The sequence below is a fragment of the Astatotilapia calliptera genome, chromosome 9, assembly GCF_900246225.1.
Source record: "Astatotilapia calliptera chromosome 9, fAstCal1.2, whole genome shotgun sequence".
In the NCBI taxonomy this organism is placed as follows: domain Eukaryota; kingdom Metazoa; phylum Chordata; class Actinopteri; order Cichliformes; family Cichlidae; genus Astatotilapia; species Astatotilapia calliptera.
In genome coordinates, this window is record NC_039310.1 from 18,500,619 (window position 1) to 18,522,998 (window position 22,380).

Sequence of the window (22,380 nt, forward strand, 5' to 3'; positions counted from 1 at the left end):
CCATCTGAACAAGAGGGATCACTGTGATCCAAAGGGGTGCAATAAATTTGTGGCTCTTTCTTTTGTTTTCTTAAATGTCTCCTTTATAGACACTTTATAGAAACTATAAGAACATTTGGTGTTTGGCACAGTTACATTATGGTTTCATTATGGTTACATTACACAATATTTTTTCTTAAAGGTTGTGGTATATGTTTCTAAAATGTTTCCCTCTTAATTTGCATTCATTGCAGCAGATGATGAGCCCTAAAGTGAAAGTGTTATTATTGCTGTTGTTCGTACGCAGTAAAGCCTCTGTGTACCAGACACAATATTATCGTATACACATAAAAAAATTGATTCAGCGTGTGGGGATGGATCATTGATTTTATTGTTTGCACTCATCTTGACATTCTGTCAAGCACAGTGAGGAAACATGGCGGGTGGTGCCCTGTATCCATGGATACGGGCAGGAGATGGCTGAGAGGTTGGAGGGGCTGGGGGCTGGTACAGAGGAGCCGAGTTGGCAGGGGTCCTGGCAGTTCCGCATTTTAATAGAGGTTCTTCTGCACGTGGGCCGCAATGTACTTGACGGCCAGCATGGTCTCCTCGCATGTGGGCTTGATCTGAGACTCGGGCAGCAGGAAGCCATATTGACCCTCGTCACGCAACTCGAAGGTGTAGGAATATTTCACTCCCAGGTCGTAGGCCCAGTCATCAGAGCCTCCAGCAGCGGGGTCTAAGGGCAGATGAGGAGAGAGTGAGGGAAATCACTGAGATGGTGACATTCTGACAACCTGGGACAGTCTACATGTGTTTTCATACACATTTTACTTGAGGGGGGGGGGCAAAAAAAAGAATCCCTTGCTTGAAATAGCTGTGGCTCATGATTGCCTTTTGTGGTTTCAAGAGGCCACATTTCTCAATGGAGATGGGTGCGCTGAGAACACACCATAATGCATAATGACAGAGGTGGAAATAGGTTATCAAGCTATCACTGAATATGCAATCTTCCCACAATAAAGTGTGACTATTTGCTGTACTTACAGATAGTTGGAGCACCGGGGCCGCTGGTGTAGACTGTGCCATACAGGCTACGCAGAGCAGAAGAAGCTCCCTTAGCAACTGCCATCTACAATACAAAATACAAACAAAAGTCAAATGTGTTATAGAGTGAATTAATTATAAGGTTTAAACTATATACATATATATATATATCAACACAGTATCTGAGTATATCAGACTGAGCAAAGGTGTGTCATTGCCTGGAAATGCTTGAATTTGGAGGACTTTTTAATGTAAAATTTGTCACTTTAAACCAAACAAAGCACGCACACAAATGACACCACCTTTAAAATACAGCTGTTACACGTTATAAATACATGCTTTTCACCCTGCGGGTTTCCAGTAACATTTTTAGTGATATTATAGAAAGCAGTAAAAGCATCAGCGAGTTGCAAGAGGAAATGAAACCCCCAGAGAAACGCACAAGCAGGAAATGATATTTCTGGCCAGACTGATGAGTTATGACAGATCCCTGGAGTTCTTTTGTTCTGTAAAGTGTCAGAAGACAGTCTAAATTACAAGTGAGTAATAGAGAGGCAGAGACGTGTGATCTGCCTCAGTTAGTGTGAGAGCTGGAGCAGGGGTGTGAGTGTTAACTGTGCAGCACCACGGACACCCCAGTGAGAGGTAAAAGAGCCATGAGAATGAGCCATGTAAGCAGGGAGTAAATGATTTGCTGCAGCTAAGTGTGGCCCTTAGATAAGAGTAACACGGTAATGGGGTGGGTAGAGTTATATATGTTTATATTATATGATCTATTGTAAAACTTTTTATTTGCTCGTATTCATGTATATCACACATACAGATCATTATTTGAATGAACCGAATTCATAATTATACATAGCCTGACTCAGAGGTAGGTTTTGTACACTCACTGCAATGCTAAGGCAGATAACAGTGACTTACCAGCTCGTCATGGTCTGCAGCTAACTCATAGGTGTAGGAGTAGGGGAAGAGCAGCATCTGAGAATAGGAGTGGATAGTGATGTAGGCCTTGATGATGGATTTATTTTTGCGGATGAAGTCAGCAAGATTCTTGGATTCAATTTCAGATTCAGGAGTGGTGCCACAGTAAGTTTCGCTGCAGGGGTTGGTGGAAGCTCCAGTGGCTGCAATCACATAGAAAACCATGTATAAAAGTTTTCTTTTTCTTTTTAAAATTGTTAAATAAAATGACATAATAAATTACAAACTAAAAATGTTACCAAGCAGCCAAACTGTAACTAAACATATTATTGACTTGCCAGATTAAAATACATGGAAAATCTATATTAAAAAAAAAAAATACCGGTACAGTTCTATGTCCTGTCCTTAAACCTGATATTTTTGCTGAAGTTTTTTGTATTTTTTTTTAAAATAAATTTAGCTTTTTATGGAATGCCTATTAACTGACATTTAAAAATAACCAATGCAATTGCAAATTACCCCAATTTTTCTTTTATCAGTCTAAGATTTAACTGTTCATATGTCATACTTACTGCACCAGCCAGCATTGAAGTTTCTGTTTGGATCAGTCCCAAGGCAGCTGGATCCAGCGTTCCTGGAGCGAGTTTTTCTCCACATCCTGTTCTAAAGTTCCCAAAATGCATACAGATGTGCATTAAATGCATTCTTCGAGATATAGCACAAGGATGTCTTCTTTTAACTAAGGCAAACAACTTAAGTTTAAATGGATTGTAACGTACGTTTGTGTGGGTGAACACGTAACCATCGACATTGAAGACGGGCAGAACAAAGACATCCATCTGGTCGAGCAGGCTAGTCATCTGAGAATCACTACCATAGGCGGTCACAGCCTGAGGAAGATTGCAAAAAAATTTGTGCTGTAATCAGTTATATTCCTTATTTGTAGGTGCTTGCCTCGGTCATCCTGGCATCTTCCTTACCTCATTGACAAACCACTGACAGAAAGCATGAGAGATCCACTCTCTGGCGTGGAATCCACAGTCCATGAAGATGGCAGGCTTGGTGGAACCAGACTTCTTACCAATCTGTGGTTGTTAAATGTAATCACAAAACAATTGTTGCATGTAGTTATAATATAAATTAAAAAATAAATTCTTTAATGTCTGTGAAGGTTCTCAGTCATCCAGGTCATCATAGTCTAAGGAGCTTGGAAAGAGGATGCCAGTGTTCACATTTTGGCAGTGAGGACAGATGGTTTGAAAGAGAAGTGAAAGAAGCCATTTACGTCCACTGTGAGCGACCATCTTTGAAAAGAGGCGGTGGTTTACGACACCAACTGTCTGCCATTTCTAATCCAGTTTTGAGATCCCTTCCCAGACGCCTTAACGCCCACTCACATCCTGGGCCATCTGACCTCAGGAAATCACATGATAGGATGGGTCCAGGTTTCACAATGAGCTCACCCGAAACCCTGGCTGATTGTGACCCACACCTGTTTTCACACCTTGGCTCATGCGATTAGGTAGAGGATCATCAGGGGGTCCTTTTGTCCCTCTTTGGGGGGATACTCCCACTAGGTTTAAATCTGGGACTCTCCACCATTTGACCTTAGAACTGAAGAAGCTTCTCGGATGAGAGGTGAAACGTCTTCAAGCAACTTAAAGAAGTCCAGATGCTTTTCTTTGCAAGCTCCTTTGACTAAATTCTTTAATATTTATTTGGGTAAGCCTACCTTGAGAACTACCATGGGACGTCCCTCATAGGTGTTTCCAATCACCTCCTTGCTGATCATATCAGAATTGGCAGTAGCCATTGAGTTCATCCATGACTCAATCTAAAATAAACAGGACAAATATGGTAAGAAATTAATGAAAACCAGAAAAGAAAATCAGAATTGAGATCGGCGCTCTTAAGGGTTTCGACTCTTACATCGCTCCAGGTGTTGTACTTGGTGTAGCTGTGGGCTCTGGGAGAACCCTTGTTTTCAATCTGGCGATCAACAGCCTCCTGAACATCATCAATAAAGACCCTGAATAGGATTTAATTAAAAAGTGTCACAGCATTGCGTGAAGAATGTAAATCTGGGGCACAAAATATCCAGATAAATATCCTTTAGTTTAATTGTTTGTCTAGCGACCTACTCTAGCTGCATGCCGCTCTGCTGCAGGACGGTGAACACCATGTCCAGGTACTGGGCAGGCACACGGATGTCCACGCTCATGCCCACAGTCACCTGCTCAGCATTTTCTGGGGTCCAAAAGTCGAGCTGCAGATGGCAGCAAAGTCAAACACTTGAGCAATGAAACATATGTGTGTGCCTGTATGTGTGAAAGCAGATGGGTACCTGAACACTGTTAGCCAGTTCCCTAATGACTTTCACATGTTCATTAAGGACAGGCTTCAGACGCAGAACTTTATCACTGTTTAAAAAAGGGGGGTGAGAGAAATCAACATTATAAAATAGCATCCACAAACACTTTGCCTTCACTCCTCAGCAGTTTCTTTGGAACACAGTAATACCCTTTGCATAAGCCACAAACTTAGGGAACGCAGGCTTATATAGTGCTTCTATTATTAGAACTGCGTCATTATATTTTTAGTGTCATCACATGCTGTAGTTTACAGGAATGCAGTCCTTTTTTTAAAACAAAAGTGTAAATTTACCCCTCAAAGCGAGTGACGTCAGCGAGGGCAAAAGCCACCAATCCAAAAAACAGGAGGACCTTCATGTTGGCAATGAAGCTGGCTTTCCTTGTGTACGACACTTATACCTCGCAGCTTGCCGTACATCCACCAATCGGAGTCTTTTACGCAAAGATGTGTCATACGTCCTTTGCTGTGTCGCTGGTTTTTTTTAGGTGTTACGTGGAAAAACGAGAGCCTACATGATGTACTGTCAATGATTAATAGATTCAAGACGTGTTTGAGGCATTTTTAAACCAAGGTCATTTGATTTGGATAAGTCACAGTTATCAGAAGTGTTTTTTGTAATGTGTGACTTGCTTTCACGACTAATCAGGATGATTTGTCTCTTTTTACACTCAGCTATTAAAAAATAAGATCCACCTTGGACTGTATTTTATTTCTTTTTAATTATATTTTCGTATTCACAAAATGTACACCTACACGGTATAAAAAAAACACACCTGTCAAGTTTAAATACCACAAAGACAACCACCAAAGACACTGACAATGATCTCCCAGCCTGGATTATTTACATGGCACTCCATTTTTGATAGCATGTCACTCCCAGACTTGGTAGCATTTCAGTGTTGATATGCAAACAAATATACATTTTCACAAAGAGGACATAGTCTGACTATACTATATAACATACGGAAAATAGTTACTGAAGTCAGATATGCTGCAAATATACATTTACATGACATTTTGCAATACATTTCCAATTATTTCATGTATGTTGCCACTGGCAGAGCATTCATGAGTGGCTTAGCACTTTTTTTTAGCATTGTTCCAACTAGTGAACGACCTGCTGAGAGCAAAGGATAGTTTTCACTAGACACTATAGTACTGCACTGTATCATCGAGGCACAATGCTGACATAATTTTGCAGAACATGCATATCTTTTTATAAATAATGGGATAAGTGTTCAGTAATTCTGTATAATATTTTCTTGCAGAGCCATACTATATTAATATGGCTTTTTTGTGACACTCTCATTCATTTCACAGGGTTAGATGGGAAAATTTGCCAGCATGCTACGTGACATGGAATGGTATATGAATAAATATTCTGCAACTACAGAGGAACATGTGCACAACATTACAATCATTGTGGATGTTTCAGTGCTGGGTAATACAGTTGGGCATGGAGAAAAAAAAAGAATGGAATGTCTCCATCCCCAGGTCTTTGACCTCAAACTGAAAGAGTGAGGAGAGGTCAACTGTACCCTGTTTCTCTCTCCCACCCCCCCCTCCCCCCCCCCCCCCCCCCCCCTTTACTTCACGTCAGAGGAGGCATTACTTTTGACTGCAAGGCTCAGTGCCTCTGTGGCGCGAAAAGAGAGTGCACTCATCTTGGAGCTAATGCTCGGGTGAGGCCCGGGAACTGCACCTCGGGAGCAACGCAGCAGATGGAGTAAGTTTTTGCGAAAGTTGTGCCCCACGAAGCTGTACACGATAGGGTTCACGCAGCTATTGAAGTAGGCAATGCATATGGTGAAGGGTATGGCGGTGTCAATGAGTTCCACGATGGAGCAGTTGTTCACAAGTTTCAGTTGGGTGAGCACCTCCATGAAGTGGAATACCTGGTGTGGCGCCCAGCACAAGAAAAAGGCCAAGACAGCTGCTGCGAGCATGCGCAGTACCTCGTCGTCCCGCGAACGAGAGCTCTTCTGTATGTGCGTGGCCCCCAGCAGCGCCTGCCCAATAAGGCAATAACAAGTGAGGATGATGACAAAGGGCACCAGGAAGCCCAGCAGGATCTTCATGAGGCTGATGGCGAGGCGGAGCTCTTTCAACCACATTTCATTTTCTTCAGTCGGGTGCAGAATGCCGCACACTGTAGTGTTAGAGTGTGAGATGTCGTGGAGATCCCTGATCACCGCTGTGGGCACACTGAGCACGAAGGCAAAAAGCCAGATCACCACACAGGTGAGACGCGCATACACCACGGTGCGGAAGCGCCTCGATCGCATTGGATGCACAATAGCCAGGTAACGGTCTAGGCTGAGCGCTGTGAGGAAGAAGATGCTGGTGTAGATGTTAAAAATCACCAGCCCTGCACTGGCCTTGCACAGGAATCCTCCAAAGGGCCAACTATAGCCTGTGGCGGTGTAGGTGGCCCACATTGGTAGAGTGATGAGAAACGTGAGGTCAGACACGGCAAGATTCAGGACGAAAATGTTAGCCACCGTCTTAAGCTTCATATAGCAGTAGATGACAGCCACCACCATGCTGTTTCCGACAATGCCGATGACAAAAATACAGCCATAGACGATGGGTACCAGGGTGAAAATTATTTCATGGTGTCCAGACATACCACATGCCAGTTCTAAACCGTCTGTTGTTTCTGTCGTTAGATTTTGCATTTTGAGCACCAAATCCCAAATGGAGGGTCCCTGTAGGCAGGGTTGGTCTGTGGTGACTGATACAGGCCTTGGGAGAGGGCCTCAGCGAGTCCTATAAAAGAAACACACACACAAAAAAAGAAAATGTCACAGGCAGCCCAGGAGAGGAGCCATCATTACTGCTGGCACGGCCCATAAACGCTAATCCACACGAGCACCCATGAAAATGCTCACTCTACACCAGCTCATTAAAGACCTGCACATTAAAGCCATCCTGACGCTTTATGTTATTTCTGTAAAGTAAGAAGCCATGAAAAACAGATGTTGCATGTTATTCAATATTCCAAAAATGCCCTTTAAAAACGTCATTATTCAGACAGCCTGCATTCTGCCTTCGCCTTATAATCGTCCCTCGGCTAATGAAGGGCAACAGTAAAACTGTACAGTGTTTATCAAATGCTCGGTCCATCTGGGTTGGACTGTCAGCACCCGGAAGGAGAACATTTATGCCTCGTGTTATGACCTGAGTTAATGAAGGCCGCATGGCAAAGCGCGAGCTTGGATAACAACGCCATTAAACACTAAAGCGCTGAGGGAGCAGGGGAGGAGAGGAGAGGTTCGAGGCTCCAGTCACCGTAAAAGACATGTCACGTTTTAAACCCTCGGCGCGCCGAGATACATTGTACACAGCATGAGAACTTCTAATCAGCACACACCTAAACAAACAGGACAGCAGGGATTCAGCTCTGTGGAAACTTTGCTCTGTGAGAAAATCAAACCTGCGTGCTGCGGAAAATTGGCCTCGGGGCTATTTTTTTCTTTTTTCTTTTTCTCTTTTTTTTCATGCTTGATTTGCACAAGCTTAGAGTGAAATGGGAATATAAAAAACAAATTCTCTCCTTTGCTGAGCATCTTTATGTTTAATAGAATAGCTTTGTGGGTGTCATTAGTGGAGCTGATGTAATAATATTAGCATAAGCCTCATTTATATGACAATATAGCTGAAGAGATTACCCAAACTTGCACAAAAAACAAGAAATATTTGTGGTTACAGTAAATCCAATCTGATGCCAAAGAAAACATAACTCTGTCTTTAGAGATCATAAGTAGGCAAATACAATTTGAAGATAATGAACAACTGTTTAACTGATTTATGATTTCTTTTGGGAATGAGAAGTTAACCTTTTATTATTATACAGCTGTCACGACAGAAATGGAATTCCCTGGATTACCAGTCTGAGTAAACGGAGCAGGATTTTGCCACAAGATGGCATGCTAGCATTAGGATTTTACTCTTTACGTCTCACTGCTGACTCAGCAGGGACACAGCGCATTTTGACAGAAACACTACTGATATTTCAGCCAGGGTGTTTCTATACATTTAGATTTTTTTTTTTTAAAAAGTAGCCATGTGCTCCTGTCACAATCTCATTGGAGTTTAAGCTACTCGAATCAACCTATTGCAGACACTTTACCTTCACATCTACTGAGCTCAGAGTCTGAGCTCCAGCAGCACAACTGTTTTATCTGAGAATAATAAAAAGATCCTAATTTTTCAGCAGATTTCAGTAGGTGAATTCTTTGAAAAAAACGAAATAAGAAAAAAAAACCCCTGCGTGCACTAAAGCAACGACCCTATCTGCTGCAGATGTGGGATTTATCGAGTGTGGAAGATGTGTGGATGCCAAGGGCAGCAGAATAATGGAATATCTCTGCGAGTTTCCTGCACAGGCCCCAGTGTAACAGGTAGGATAAAGCACCGACACAGATGTCGAAGCTCGGATTCAAAGTGCGGGTGTTTTGCTTCTTAATGTTTATAACGGTGGGTGACTGTAATATCAAACCATGCAAACAAGAGCATTAAAATGAATATCGGTTTCACAGTTTGGGGATTTTTAAACGATTAAAGGAAATCTCTTGATGCTCAGAAGATTTTTGATTGCCAGAAATGGAAATAGGAGAGAAAATGGACACTCTTTTACTATTATTAGTGCAGTGCAACGCCAGTGTTTTTCCATGAGGGAGATGAAGATAGTAAGGGAACGTGTGTTGAGTTAATACAAACAAGGCTCCATGTGCTGAATATCTATAATAAAGATAAGGTGGCACAGAAAGAAAGTGACTTAGAAGAAGGCTATTTAGGGTGGCTTTGTCCAGTGAGCTATAGCTTGAGTGAGATGGCACATTACTGAATGGCAGCTATAAACCCTGGGTGACCACAGACAGGAAGGCAAACAGCCCCTTCACAAAGTCCGTGCGCAAGCTGCATCCTCTGAGACAAGACAAAAAGGCTGCAAAGGCCCAGAGTTGTTTGCAAACAAAGCTGCTTACACTGAATGATAAAATCAGGGTTAGGAGGAAGTTTGGGGACATTTCTGCCCTCCAGATCTCTGTGGCTGAATCCTGAGTGACATTATAGTAGCAACATTTGAGTCCTATTTTGGGGCATTTAAAAGTGGAATCGTTCTGGGAACAGGGGATTTATTTACAAAAACTAAAACAAGGACAAATTAAATCACTTTTAGTTTAGAATAATAGGATTGTCTAAGTTGGGACAGCGAGAAAGTTCCCATCAACTGAGCTATCTGAGGCTACCCTTAGCTTGAGAACCCAGCTGCTCGGACATGAGCACCACCATCTGGCTGTTCAAAGAGAAAACCACTAAAATCAGTGGCTGATCGAGTTAATGATTTATATCAGCCTATTACAAAGTGAGGTTCATCTTACTGGAAACAGGCCACTTCACCCCACCTTCCTGTTTCAGCCCTGTTTGGTCAACAGGATGCTCTGCAACAATGGGTGCCTCTGACTTTTGTGCATCCTGCATCTCTAAAGGTGTTAAAGAAATACAAATTCAGCATGAGTTAATTAACCAACAACAAGACCTGAACCTTAAATTTCCTCCTTTCCCTGAAGGTGAACAACAATGGTGTCTAATTGCATAGTGCATCTCAGCCGTAGCCTCCTACAACTCACTTCCTCCTCCGTCTCAGCTTGCATGGTGTTGCTTTAAATCATGAGCTTCTTGAAGTGAGGCAACCTCCCTAAACTGCTGAAGAATCTGCCACTGCATTAAAAAAGTGATACAGTAAAGCTCTCATTTTAACATGAATCCAGAAATAGAAAAACATCAAAGGGTTTAAATTAATAATACATGTGTGTATGACATTGTGACAGTGTCCATGAACTAATCAAAGACTTGACTTATGGCTTGCAGCTGGGCAGCTAATGGAAATATTGGCTCCAGAAGTTATGTCTGCATCTTTCTGTTTATAGAACTGCGCTTTCATGTGACGTACACAATCAAACAACACAAACCTGTGCCTGAGAGGCTTCCAATCATTTCTTGTACTACGACTTTGAATTACAATAACCTAGGAGACTGTAAATCCTGCTATCTTTTATTTTTTTTCCAATTGTTTTGGTAATTCTGTTAAAAAAAGAAAACCTCGTATAACCTGAGAACAACAAGTCTCTTGAATATGGAAACACGAGAGGGGGGAATGAAACTCCTAAAAACTTTGACAGCAACTTTTACTCTGAGAAGTCTGCAGCACTTTATTTTGTCCCTTAACTTCTTCTTTCCTCATTATTACTTCAATAGTATGAATTTTGTCGCCTTCACTCACACAACTATAAATTAAATTCCATCAGTTCTTTTTACCCCTGGTTTGCTTTTCCTTCACCTTTTCACGTGTTTTTTTTGTGATTAAATTCTTCATAAGCGAGGATTTTCAAAGAGCACGGAGATACTGTTTATCAGGAAGTGGATCCAATTTTCTATGGAGATATAAGACCTGGGTTTGTATAGATGGCATGACTAGGTTCTGAATTCTTCTCATTCCTACCGCAGATTTACTGTAGTTGGTTTAAGGGTTTTAAACACAGAAGAATTTCATAGACAGAGTAAACAAACAGAAGGAATAAAACTGCGCTGATTTACTTCGTGAATAAAGCCAGTATGTTGTTGTGTTGTTTTATTTTCATTTGCAGGTTCTGAAAGTAATATTAGTCATTTTAGTAAATGAAAAAAAGTTTTTCAAACTGCACCAAGAATCAGCAGAAAACAGTTTCTCTAACTTATCCCTAAAATGCTAACGTTCATCAATGAAAGCAAAGATGAAAGTTGGTGAGAATCCTTCCTGAAAGCGAGGCAGTGTCAGTGCTTACCTGCAGTGCTGAACCAGGAGGCTGTTGATGCTTTCAGAGCAGGACGGGCTGAGAGATAGAGAGACCACCGCAGCGTGTCACTGACTGCTTCTGATTTAACTTAACCGCTGGAGCAGGACGAGGAGGAACACCGTCTGACACACAACCCCCTCCTCACCCCACCACTACTCTCTCTCTCTCTCTCTCTGACACACACACAAACACACAAACACACACTCTACAGTGATGAATGAGTTACACTGGAGCCAGTCAGCTACATATTGTCTTGACCCATCTTTCACTCTGGCCAACAGACTCTGCAGATACACAAACAACCACACATGAGCTCTTACACAATAGCACCTCTCCTCTCCTCCTCTCTCTCCTCCTCCTCTCTACTTTCCCCCTTGCACCTCAAGCACTATCTCCCCTCCTCTCCCTTAACGTCTGCTTTTAATCATCAACTTTTTTCTGTCTTATGAAATTGACTACTTCTGACAGCTTGAGATGATTAACATTCCAAATCTAGCCCTGTTGCATAATCCTTTAAGGGTGTTCAATTTGGCTCTGCATTTTAATTGACTATGCAAAATCATGCTCATAATCACAGACAGCACTTTGTTTAAGTCTTACTTCAATATTTTGGCCACCTCTCTCCTTCCACTTATGTCAGCTCTCATCCAATGACAGTCCCACCGTCCCTCGTCCTCTGCACAGCATGAAAGGAACGGCCAGGGTCTGATTATGACTGAGCCTGTCAACACACTTTATTAATAGCTGCCACAAGAATCCCCTTGAATCACTATGCAACACGGGCTCAAAAAAGTGTGTGTATGTCGGGGGAGATCAGTTGGGTGGAGCCTGAGAGTTGGGACACTGTTATTTTTTCCCCACTTCTTGCTAGGGTTCCTCAAAGCGTTTCCTGCATTTCAGTATGCGATTCATCTGTCACTCATTTGCCACGCTTTTTTTTAAAACATATGGACCTTTTCTCGGCATTGTGTAAATCTATGTGCATGCATACCTCAGAGCTTACAACTCCCCCTTGGCCAAACTGTCTCTATTGAAGCTGTAAGTTTGATGAAAGTGACTTATTAAACCACTAAAACAGTTCATGTGTGATCAAAAAGAAAAGAAGGAAAAACCCAACTCAGGCACGAAAAGGAAAGAACTCGTCTGCGCGCTTGTGTAATCCAGCTGCATTAAGAAGGAATTTCTATTTTTAGGGATTGCACAGAACCGTCAGACACAGCTTGGTTGTTATTCGTCTCCCCCTATTCTTTCTCAAGGTCTGACAGGTGTTGAGAAGCAGGTCACATCCTCGCCTCTCTGCTGCAACCTATTGCAAATGTCGCTGACATGGATAAGTCATAGATGAGGTGGCGTGGCAGCCATCCTGCAAATCCCCTCAGTTTCAGTGGCGGCTGTTGAAGAAAGCCGTCGCCTGGGCTAAAGACAAACAAGGAAAGAAAGGAAAAGCAAACACTTTGGGCTAAGTGGAAGTCCTGTTTGGTGACTTTTGCTCACTCAGGTGTGACCTGGTCATTTGAGAATGATCACATTTGCTGAGGTTTTTATGGCAGGCGGTTCTTCAAAGGTCACCGGGGGTCAAAAGGCAGCAGGTACAAAGGTCTGGAAAACGTTTTGAAAATACGTGACGTGCAGCAAATAGCTCTTCGCTTTTTATACCTGTCATTTTTCAGGAAGGGCAGGTTGTGGAGGAGAGTAACTCACTTTGCTCAGCAACAGAGCCATTTACACCTCCAGGGGATTATGATCAAGCTCCATTATGTCTTCAATTACTGCAAATGATAAGAACCATCCATTAGGCGAATGTTATCTTATTGCGTATCCTGTCACAGCACTGAGCATCTGTATGGTATCCCTTCGTCCTTACGGTCCTCGCTGCCACAAGAATTATCTTGTCTATATCTGACCCTTGAGCCCTCTCAGGAAGTGAGCAGAGAGTGCAGAATCACTACATGTATTTTCCACAAAGCAAATAATTCTCAGTGGGGACAGGATGTTGTTGCAACACCCCATACTACAACAATGATTTACACTCCTTGGGTACAAGCAGAACCAGATGTTGGTGATCTTAAAACAGAGATATGCAAAAGATTAGAAGGGAAATGACATAGTTAATGTTCCTAAAGCTTTTTTTGTTTTCTTTTTATAGAAAGAATAGAGTTTATTTAATTGAAGTTGGTGCATTAAAAAGGTAAAATTACATATTCTGACAGTGTCCTCTTTAATGCACTCAATAAATGCATCAATGTTTAATCCAAGTTATAGTTGTGCAACTTTTATGAACCCATGCAACTATCATAAAATCCAAGTAAATCCATTTTTTCTTTTTTTTTTTTACAGAATAATTCATCAGTTGTGGCTGGATGAGGCCAGAAAGAGGCCAAGGCTTCATCTCAACTGCTCATACCCTGGAGGTGTGATCTTGGGCGATGTTCCTGCTAATCACATCACTCTAACAAGATTAGCCGTGTTAGCACTTAAGCTGTAGTAGAATAAATTGATGTCTGAGGTAATTACTGGTAGCAGACCACTGCGGGGAAATAGACTTTTTACACCACAGCAACACAGGCGGTAAAATGCCAAACCAGCACACAGCCACCTGCTGAAGAAAGACAATACTGTGTGAGTTCTGAAGTTGAGCTCGAGCTGTAAAATGAACACGGGTGACAAACTGGAGAGAAAAAAAATTAACAGCATAAAGTGTCTTAGCAAGAAAATGAACCACCACATACCGGCAGAACAGCTTAAATGCATCTTGGGATTGATTCTAAATGTTCTCTGGAAATGTACTGGAGGGATGGAAAAACATTATTTTAAAATCTGTTCCCTCATTTGGTGTTTTAAAGATGTTAATGGAGATCCACGTCCAACACATTGGGCCAAGTAAGTGTTAACATGGGCTGAAAACCTGAAAGCCACATGATTATTAAACCATTCAGTAATTCCAAGTTACTCTGGGGAACCTGGAAAAGGCTTCTCCCACAAGGATAGAAAATGTGTGAGCACAGGATAAAAAATATTACTCAGAACAAAGTTTTTATTGACTTCAACTGCTGAGTTGCAGCAGTTCCTGGATTCAAAATCACTTCTACTTGAGGTGCCATGAGCAAACCAGATCTGTTCTTGCTGTGTTTCACCAATAGAAAGCTTCCCACAAGGGTGAGGGTTCGAATATTCCACCAATAAAACCTAAAAAAAAAGGATATAAACACCAAGCCCAAAAGGATTCACCAAATTTAGTCCAAATCAGGCAAGACACACACAGCAGCATCAATTACAGACAACATGAAGGTCTATAAAAAAGAAAAGTTGCCAGTTAGAACAGAGTATTTAGTGGCCTGTAGATTATCCAGAAAACTTTCCTTTGTAAAAGGTTCCTCTGTCACCTGTTTGTGTTAAAATATGAATGTGGTCAATTCCAAAGGCTTGTAGTGTAGATGGGTTGCCATTATGGAAGTCCAGGAAGCATCTTAAGTTTGGATTAATTTGCACTGGTCCCTCACTAATGGAACTAAACCGCCACCGCTATAACCTGACTCAAGAGTTCAAGATTTCCTTTTAATTTGCCTATTTGTAGCTTCTAGATGTGTATAAATATCTAAAATTTCCAAAACAAAGTATCAGCTTTTGACAGGTTCGTGCTGCGTGTTTCTATCAAAGCCAATCTCTGAGAGAACCTATTGCATGTTTAACTTATTTATTTATTTATTTATTTATTTATTTTTAGAAAGAGGGGCAATACATATTAATGAACATTTTAACAAATGTAAATATGCCAGATTATAGCCTTGGGCTAGTTTCCATCTGCAGACTCTCTGCCGATACGGAGCCAGGTTAATGTGATCAAAAGAAATATATGCAGAACAAGAACTACATGTTTCTTTTCACACATGTTCCTCATAAGTTTGTATCCAAACTTTACCCCAAAATATCTTTTTTTAAATAACACAAAAAAAATATTCTCTATTAAAACAATATGTGCAGAGTGAAGCAGTTCTCTTTATGTTTGGGATTTGATGGACATGTTGTCTTAATAAGCCCAACCACATTTTTCCCCTTTGTTTTAAACAGTTCCATACTGTACCATTGCTTTAGATATTGTTGTGAAACTCACTTCCCCACCATTCCCTTAAGACTCGTAATCAAAAAATGCCCAGAGACATGTTTCTCAGCGTTTCTCTGGACATTTAGACCCCTCCAGGTCAAGGACAGAAGAGAAGAAAAAAGGTGACGGTGAGACAGCGGAGGCTCGAAGCGAGGAGGAGGTTTAAACCGTGTCTGCCGTCTATCGTGATGGGAAATGTGCGATCGTTGGCAAGTAAAATCGACGAGCTCTCAGCACTGGTACGGAGTCAGAGGGAATACCGAGAGTGTAGCCTGATGTGTTTCACCGAATCATGGCTGCACCAGGTCATTCCCGATGAGAATGCTTCCGTGGAAGGCTTCCACACTGTTCGGGCGGACAGGGACAGCATCGCTAGCGGTAAGCGTAAAGGAGGTGGGCTTGCTGTTTTAGTTAACAACCGGTGGTGTAACCCTGCCAACATAACAATCAAAGAAAGGATTTGTTGCCCGGACACTGAACTGTGTGCTGTTGGACTCAGGCCGTATTATTTACCCAGGGAATTCTCTCACGTCATCTTGGTGGCTGTTTATGTTCCCCCCTCTGCTAACCCCACAGCTGCATGTGACACTATCCACTCTGCCATAGCTCGGCTACAGACTCAGCACCCGAGTGCCTTTATTGTGATCTCGGGTGACTTCAACCATGTATCACTGGACAATACACTACCAACATTCAAACAATATGTGGACTGTCCCACCAGGGGAGAGAAAACTTTAGACTTACTGTATGCTAACGTCAAGGATGCATACAGCTCCTCCTCCCTCCCCCCACTTGGTAGGTCAGATCATAACCTGATTCACCTCACCCCCCGCTATGTGCCAATTGTGAGGAGGGAACCTGTGACCACCAGGACTGTTAGGAGGTGGTCAGAGGAGGCCTTAGCAGAACTACAGGGCTGTTTCGAGGTGACCGACTGGGAAACACTCTGTGAGCCTCACGCCGAGGACATCAATGGGCTTACTGAGTGTATCACAGACTACATAACTTTCTGCACCGACTCCATTGTTCCAGCTCAGACTGTTCATTGTTACCCAAATAACAAGCCGTGGGTGACTAAGGACATCAAAGCCCTCCTCAACAACAAGAAGAGGGCTTTCAGAGGGGGCAACAAAGAGGAGGTGAGGAAGGTCCAGGTGTTACTAAAGGACAAGATCAGAGAGGCTAAGGACAATTACAGGAGGAAGCTGGAGTGGAAACTCCAGCAGAACAGCATGAGAGAGGTGTGGAGGGGCATGAAGACCATCACTGGATTCAGGCCAACCAACAGCAGGGGAGCTGAGGGAGGTGAGAATAGAGCCGACGAGTTGAATCTGTTTTTCAATAGATTCGACACCACAGTGTCTGCTCCCACCCCCACAACCTCACCTGCAGTCAGCCTGGAATCCAGAGCCACACCACTGTGCCAGCCTCTCTCTTCACATGTTGCCTCCTGTGAGATTCCTGACACCCCTCCCCCACCCATCACCTTCACTCAATACCAGGTTGAGATGCAAATGAGGAGACTTCACTCAGGCAAGTCTGCTGGACCAGACGGAGTGAGTCCCCTTGTCCTCAAGGCCTGTGCCCCCCAGCTGTGTGGAGTCTTTCATAAACTGTTTATGCTGAGTCTGAGTCTGCAGAGGGTCCCGGTGATGTGGAAGACATCATGCCTCGTCCCTGTACCAAAGACGCCTCGTCCCAGTGGCCCCCAGGATTACAGGCCCGTGGCACTGACCTCCCACATCATGAAGACCCTGGAAAGGCTCATCCTGGACCAGCTGCGACCCATAGTAAGACCACATCTGGATCCCCTTCAGTTCGCTTATCAGCCTCGTCTCGGAACAGAGGACGCCATCATCTACCTGCTCAATCGTGTCTACACCCATCTGGACCAGCCGGCGAGCACTGTGAGGGTCATGTTTTTTGACTTTTCCAGTGCTTTCAACACCATCAGGCCGACCCTCCTGGGTGATAAGTTAGCAGCGATGCAGGTGGATGCTTCTCTGGTGTCCTGGATTGTTGATTACCTGACAGGAAGACCACAATATGTACGTCTCCCACAGTGTGTGTCTGACAAGGTGATCAGCAACACAGGGGCACCACAGGGGACTGTCCTCTCCCCCTTCCTCTTCACCCTCTACACCACAGACTTCAGCCACTGCACAGAGACCTGCCATCTTCAGAAGTTTTCTGATGACTCTGCGGTGGTTGGATGCATCAGCAGGGATGATGAGACAGAGTACCGGGCTGTGGTCGACTCCTTTGTCACGTGGTGTGAGCAGAATCATCTGCAGCTCAACGTGGCAAAGACCAAGGAACTGATCGTGGACTTCAGGAAGACCAGGAAACACTTGACCCCTGTTTCAATCCAGGGGGTCAGTGTTGACATTGTGGAGGACTATAAATACCTTGGAGTACACATTGACAATAAACTGGACTGGGCTAAAAACACCACAGCACTTTACAGGAAGGGCCAGAGTCGTCTCTATTTTTTGAGGCGACTGAGGTCCTTCAACATCTGCCAGAAAATGCTGAGGATTTTCTATGAGTCTGTGGTGGCCAGTGCGATCCTCTATGCTGTTGCATGCTGGGGGAGCAGGCTGAGGGTCGCAGATGCCAACAGACTTAATAAACTGATCCGTAAGGCCAGCAATGTTGTGGGGATGGAGCTGGACTCCCTCAAGGTGGTGTCGGAGAGGCGGATGCTGTCCAAGATAAAGACAATGTTGGATAACACCTCCCACCCACTCCATGACATGTTGGTCAGTCACAGGAGCTCGTTCAGTGAGAGACTGAGATTACCGAAAAGCACCACTGAACGACACAGGAAATCATTCCTGCCTGTGGCCATCTCCCTGTACAACGCATCCACTTAACACACTGTTTGCTGCTACAACTACACATGTTTCTTTTCCAAATATTTATTTATAAGTGACTTATGTATGTATGTATGTATATATATGTATATATTGTACTATTCTTAGTTAGCGTATTGTCTGTCTTGTCTTAATGTTGGTTTAAAATGGAGCACTGTAACAAAAAATAATTTCCCCCAGGGATCAATAAAGTATTCTGATTCTGATTCTGATTCTGATCACAGTATGAGAATCACAGGTGGAACTAATATCACTAATGGCAGCTTTCCCCCCTCCCCCAGCAAACGCTTCAATGCTAAGCAGCAAATAATGTTAGACACCCCTCTGACACGTGAGAAGTTGTACTTTACTTTTTAAGGCAACTTTGGTTTATCCACTGGGAATTATTATTATCATGTAATAGAAAAACAGCTGTTCTCTGACTCAAATGTAAAGACATGTAAAACAGCAACAAATTCTAGCTGGGCAATAATTATAAGTTGATATCAGGTTACAAAATAATGTAGAGAACCGCTGCACTAAAAACCACTTCTATGACTTACATTGAAAGCATTGTCTTCAAATAATAAGACCATTTCAACCACCAATAGTGTCAAGCAGTGATGCTCATTCTGCCCCCAAATCCACCAAAATGCATGCTGCTACTTTTCTTTTTAGCTATTAAGGCATTTCTAAGCTAAGCCATATTCCACATGATCTTCAAATCTTGGCGTGGAAGCTGCTGTGACTCTTCAAAAAGCCTGCTAAGATCACTGCTTCCTCTGTCAAAGTAAGAGCTTGCTGCTTGATATCTGCTTGGTGTTGAGTTGGTCTTTGACAGGTATGCTTGTGGCTTATATCTTGGCTTTTGTTACTGCTGTCTTTCATTCACTATATATCGAGTGTCCTTGGCTTCAATTCTTCTTTTTTGCCTGGTTATTATTGTTTGGCATGAGGATACATGTTGCATTGTGGATGCTTATATTGGAATGTGAGTGCGGCTGAAGTGGTATTGCACCATATTTTCCTTTTTTTGATGTTATTCCTGGATGATTTCATGCTGCAGTGCATGCTTCTCTGTAAGCCTAAGTAAGTGTGCACTGAACAGTTAAAAGTCTAATGTTTGGTTGGATGAATTGGCCACAAAACAAGCCCACCAGTTACACACATTTCAGCTACACTTCGGTCAGGATGTCTGCATTAATTTCTGGTTTTATTATTCAGCCGCTGACTTCATCTTGTATCTATGTACTGTCTGCTCTGATAGTTGTATCTGCTTTTACTTTGCAAAATCTACTTTTAAACTGCTTTTACTGTTCGACATCAATCACTCAATCAATCTTTATTTATAAAGCACTTTTCATACAGAAATGTAGCACAAAGTGCTTTACATGGTTAAAAGCAGCCCACCCCGCCCCGCCCTCCAACTCACTCCCCACACTCTCATTAACATGCAGACCAATTTTCCCTTCAGAGGTGAAGAAAGTTTATTTTTTGTTCTTTCCGATCCATGTTTTGCTGAACTTGGTGGATGCTGGCAGAGCCGAGGTCAGAGCTTAGATGCCAAATATGAACTCTGAATTCACATCATAAATCTCTTTTGTATCAGTTGGCTACAGAACCCTCCCACTTGTACCATCTTAATGTCCCCAAACTGTGGTATGCAGAACATTATGTAATCGTTGGGATATTTATCTCTCTGAGTGGATACATTCTTGGACAGCAATATTTTTTTGGAGTACCTTTCCATTTAACTTTTGGTGGTATTTATTAAAGAAGATATAGAGGGCAGTTTAATTACGCATCTAGTTAATGTAGGTGGTTACATTTAGAATATTGCCTTGGTTATAGTATTAAAAAGAATAATGTTCATGAGTGGGAGCTTAGTGAGCTTAACTTAGTACGATATCACAGGAATGGTGGTGGACTCCATCAAAACACATGCATGGCATATATTTTATCTAATGGAGGCTTGGCACTCTTATGCTTTGTATAGATATAAGAAACATCCATCTGTTCATAACTAACGTCTGAGCTCCTGACAGTCCTAAACATCCAGCACTACATACATCACCCCTGATGGGCCAAGAGGGGCCTGTCCAGTGTGACTTTAACAAGCTTTTTATTTTGTCAGTGTGCTGCGTAAGTGTCAAGGACAGCGCCAGCACCATCCCTCTGGGGCAGTCAAGGCTCAGAAAATATTTACTGCATCTCTCACACTCGATGGACCTGCCTTGTTAGTGCTGTTGCCCGCATGAGTCTGACTTAGAAGCTGTGTAGGAGGATGAAGGGAGGGGCGTGTACAGGGATTACGAGTAACAGTGCACAAAGTGTGTTTTGTCACATTACAATATACTTTTAAGGTGGTATGAAGAGTCAGGAATACATATACAACCTGTATCTGCCACGGTTTTACCACTAACCCTAAGTTTTAATTCCTTTAAAACATCATGGAAATCAGTGACTCAGTGGTTGACCTTGGATCTGTAAAATTGTATGGCCCGCACACTCCTCTAAATTGGAGCAAAAGAACAGATATGTAAAAAGCAACAAATCTTTTACACAAACAGGAAGCATCTGAGAGATTGGAGGGAAAGTGGTGGGAAGGCTTTTAAAAAGGCCTCTGAGAGTCACATTGTTTAGGTCGGGTCTCCCCAAGGTTGCCGTTTTGCATCTATGCAGGGATGGATGGGAAAATACTGAAGGGGTGCGCACCGAGGGAGGCTTGCTGGTACTCCTTGAGTGTAACCTCTCCCATGAATATTTTGGGCTCTTTATTAGATCTATGGAGGTTAAAAATGCATTAATAGTTCCCTCTGGTCTGTTGAGATTTATCAGTTGGATGACATTTGAATTCAATAAAACAGTGAGCTGTAATGCAGACATGTTCTACTTTCTTAAAGTAGTATCTGTTCAGCCAAAGGAGCTTTATAGCTCAATCGAGGATAATGCACCGTTGCCTTCGAGCGAGGAAGTGAGTATCTTACTCTAAAGGTTTGTTTGTGTTTATTAAAGTGATTTTTTATTCCATTTAGGCATCTCAGACACAAATTGTAAGAGCGTAAACATATACATTTGTCTCCATGTTCCTTTATTCTTATGTCACCTAAATCTAAACTGAATAAAGTTCTGCGGCGTGTGTCCCTCTGAGGCTATGTTGCTTACTTTTAGGCTGCTCGTGTTAAGTTCATTGAGCGTGTGTGTGTGTGTTGAAAACACAGGGTTTCTGTGCGTCTTTTGTGTTTATGCATGTGATTGTGTGTGCACGGGTCAGAGAAGTTTCACAAGCGCATTGGCGCACTAGGGGTCTGGAACCTGTTCTTATCCCTAGCAGGCTTTCCTTATGTAAACAGCATGTTAACAGCTTTGAATTGTCTTTCTCATTCTTGTAAAAGAGTCATTAACCAAAAGAGAGTAAAATCCAAATTACACGCAAAACAATATAATAATATAAAAACAGAATATGTATAAAATGTATAAAAATATGATAATTAAAAAATATATATTAGTCATCCAGCTTTTGTAAGAGCCTATCGTGTGTGAATAGGAAGGTGAAGTATCTTATCTTGTGTCCACTTTTCCCCTGACCCCCCCACCCGCTGGGCCATACTGTACTCTCTGTAGCTGTTGGGAGTTTTGGGCTCAACTGAGTCAACAGCCTTGGGGCTCTTCCGACCGTATAAACACCCCCGTCCTCCAGGAAGAGGGTGACTCAAACCATGCTTGTAATGTTTTTGTCAAGTCCTCATCGCTGTAGTAACAAACAGACTCGTATGTGATGTTTTGACGAAAGAGCTCAGGCTTCAACGACTGTGTCGAATAAATATGTGAGCAGACATTTTGAGCAGTGTTTAAGGTATTTAAAAGCAAAGAACTGTGAATTTTGGATTTTTGTGGATGAGTCGACCCAAACATCACATGGCAAGGGAACAAACTACACGTGTACATAAAGCAGATTCTGTAAAGTGTATCTGAAATATGAAGGAGTTCAAACTGCAACAGAGCGCTACGCCAAACAGCTGTTCTTAGTTTTCAGCACACAGTGTGGGATTTTAGGTGGATACTCTTATATCTCCCCAGCAGTGCTGTCAAACAACTGTTCTGGTGGAGCTCAGCTTTCCATTCCCAACCACATGGGAGACAAGCAACCGCTGATAGTGCTGATTCTGTTTTTCCATAATCAAACATCCAATTTTCTAAAGTATTCGATTATATAATGACATTTGAATATTCTCCTTCCAAATGGTTATATTTCAAACAA

General features: G+C 42.5%; 2 protein-coding genes across 2 annotated transcripts; both read right to left on the reverse strand.

Moving 5' to 3' along the window:
• Positions 1-346: 346 nt before the first annotated feature.
• Positions 347-4,930, reverse strand: cpb1 (carboxypeptidase B1 (tissue)). Its single transcript, XM_026180833.1, has 11 exons — positions 4,615-4,930; positions 4,295-4,370; positions 4,092-4,216; positions 3,880-3,979; positions 3,683-3,784; positions 2,931-3,035; positions 2,730-2,840; positions 2,523-2,613; positions 1,951-2,153; positions 1,027-1,111; positions 347-718 (listed from the first exon to the last, which is right to left on the reverse strand). Exons 1-11 carry the CDS (start codon positions 4,677-4,679, stop codon positions 531-533), a joined length of 1,251 nt encoding a protein of 416 aa, XP_026036618.1. The 5' UTR covers positions 4,680-4,930; the 3' UTR covers positions 347-530.
• A 979-nt stretch (positions 4,931-5,909) lies between these two features.
• On the reverse strand, positions 5,910-11,229 carry agtr1b (angiotensin II receptor, type 1b). The gene is made up of 2 exons (XM_026179885.1): positions 11,151-11,229; positions 5,910-7,092 (listed from the first exon to the last, which is right to left on the reverse strand). Exon 2 carries the CDS (start codon positions 6,999-7,001, stop codon positions 5,910-5,912), a length of 1,092 nt encoding a protein of 363 aa, XP_026035670.1. The 5' UTR covers positions 7,002-7,092; positions 11,151-11,229.
• Positions 11,230-22,380: the final 11,151 nt, after the last annotated feature.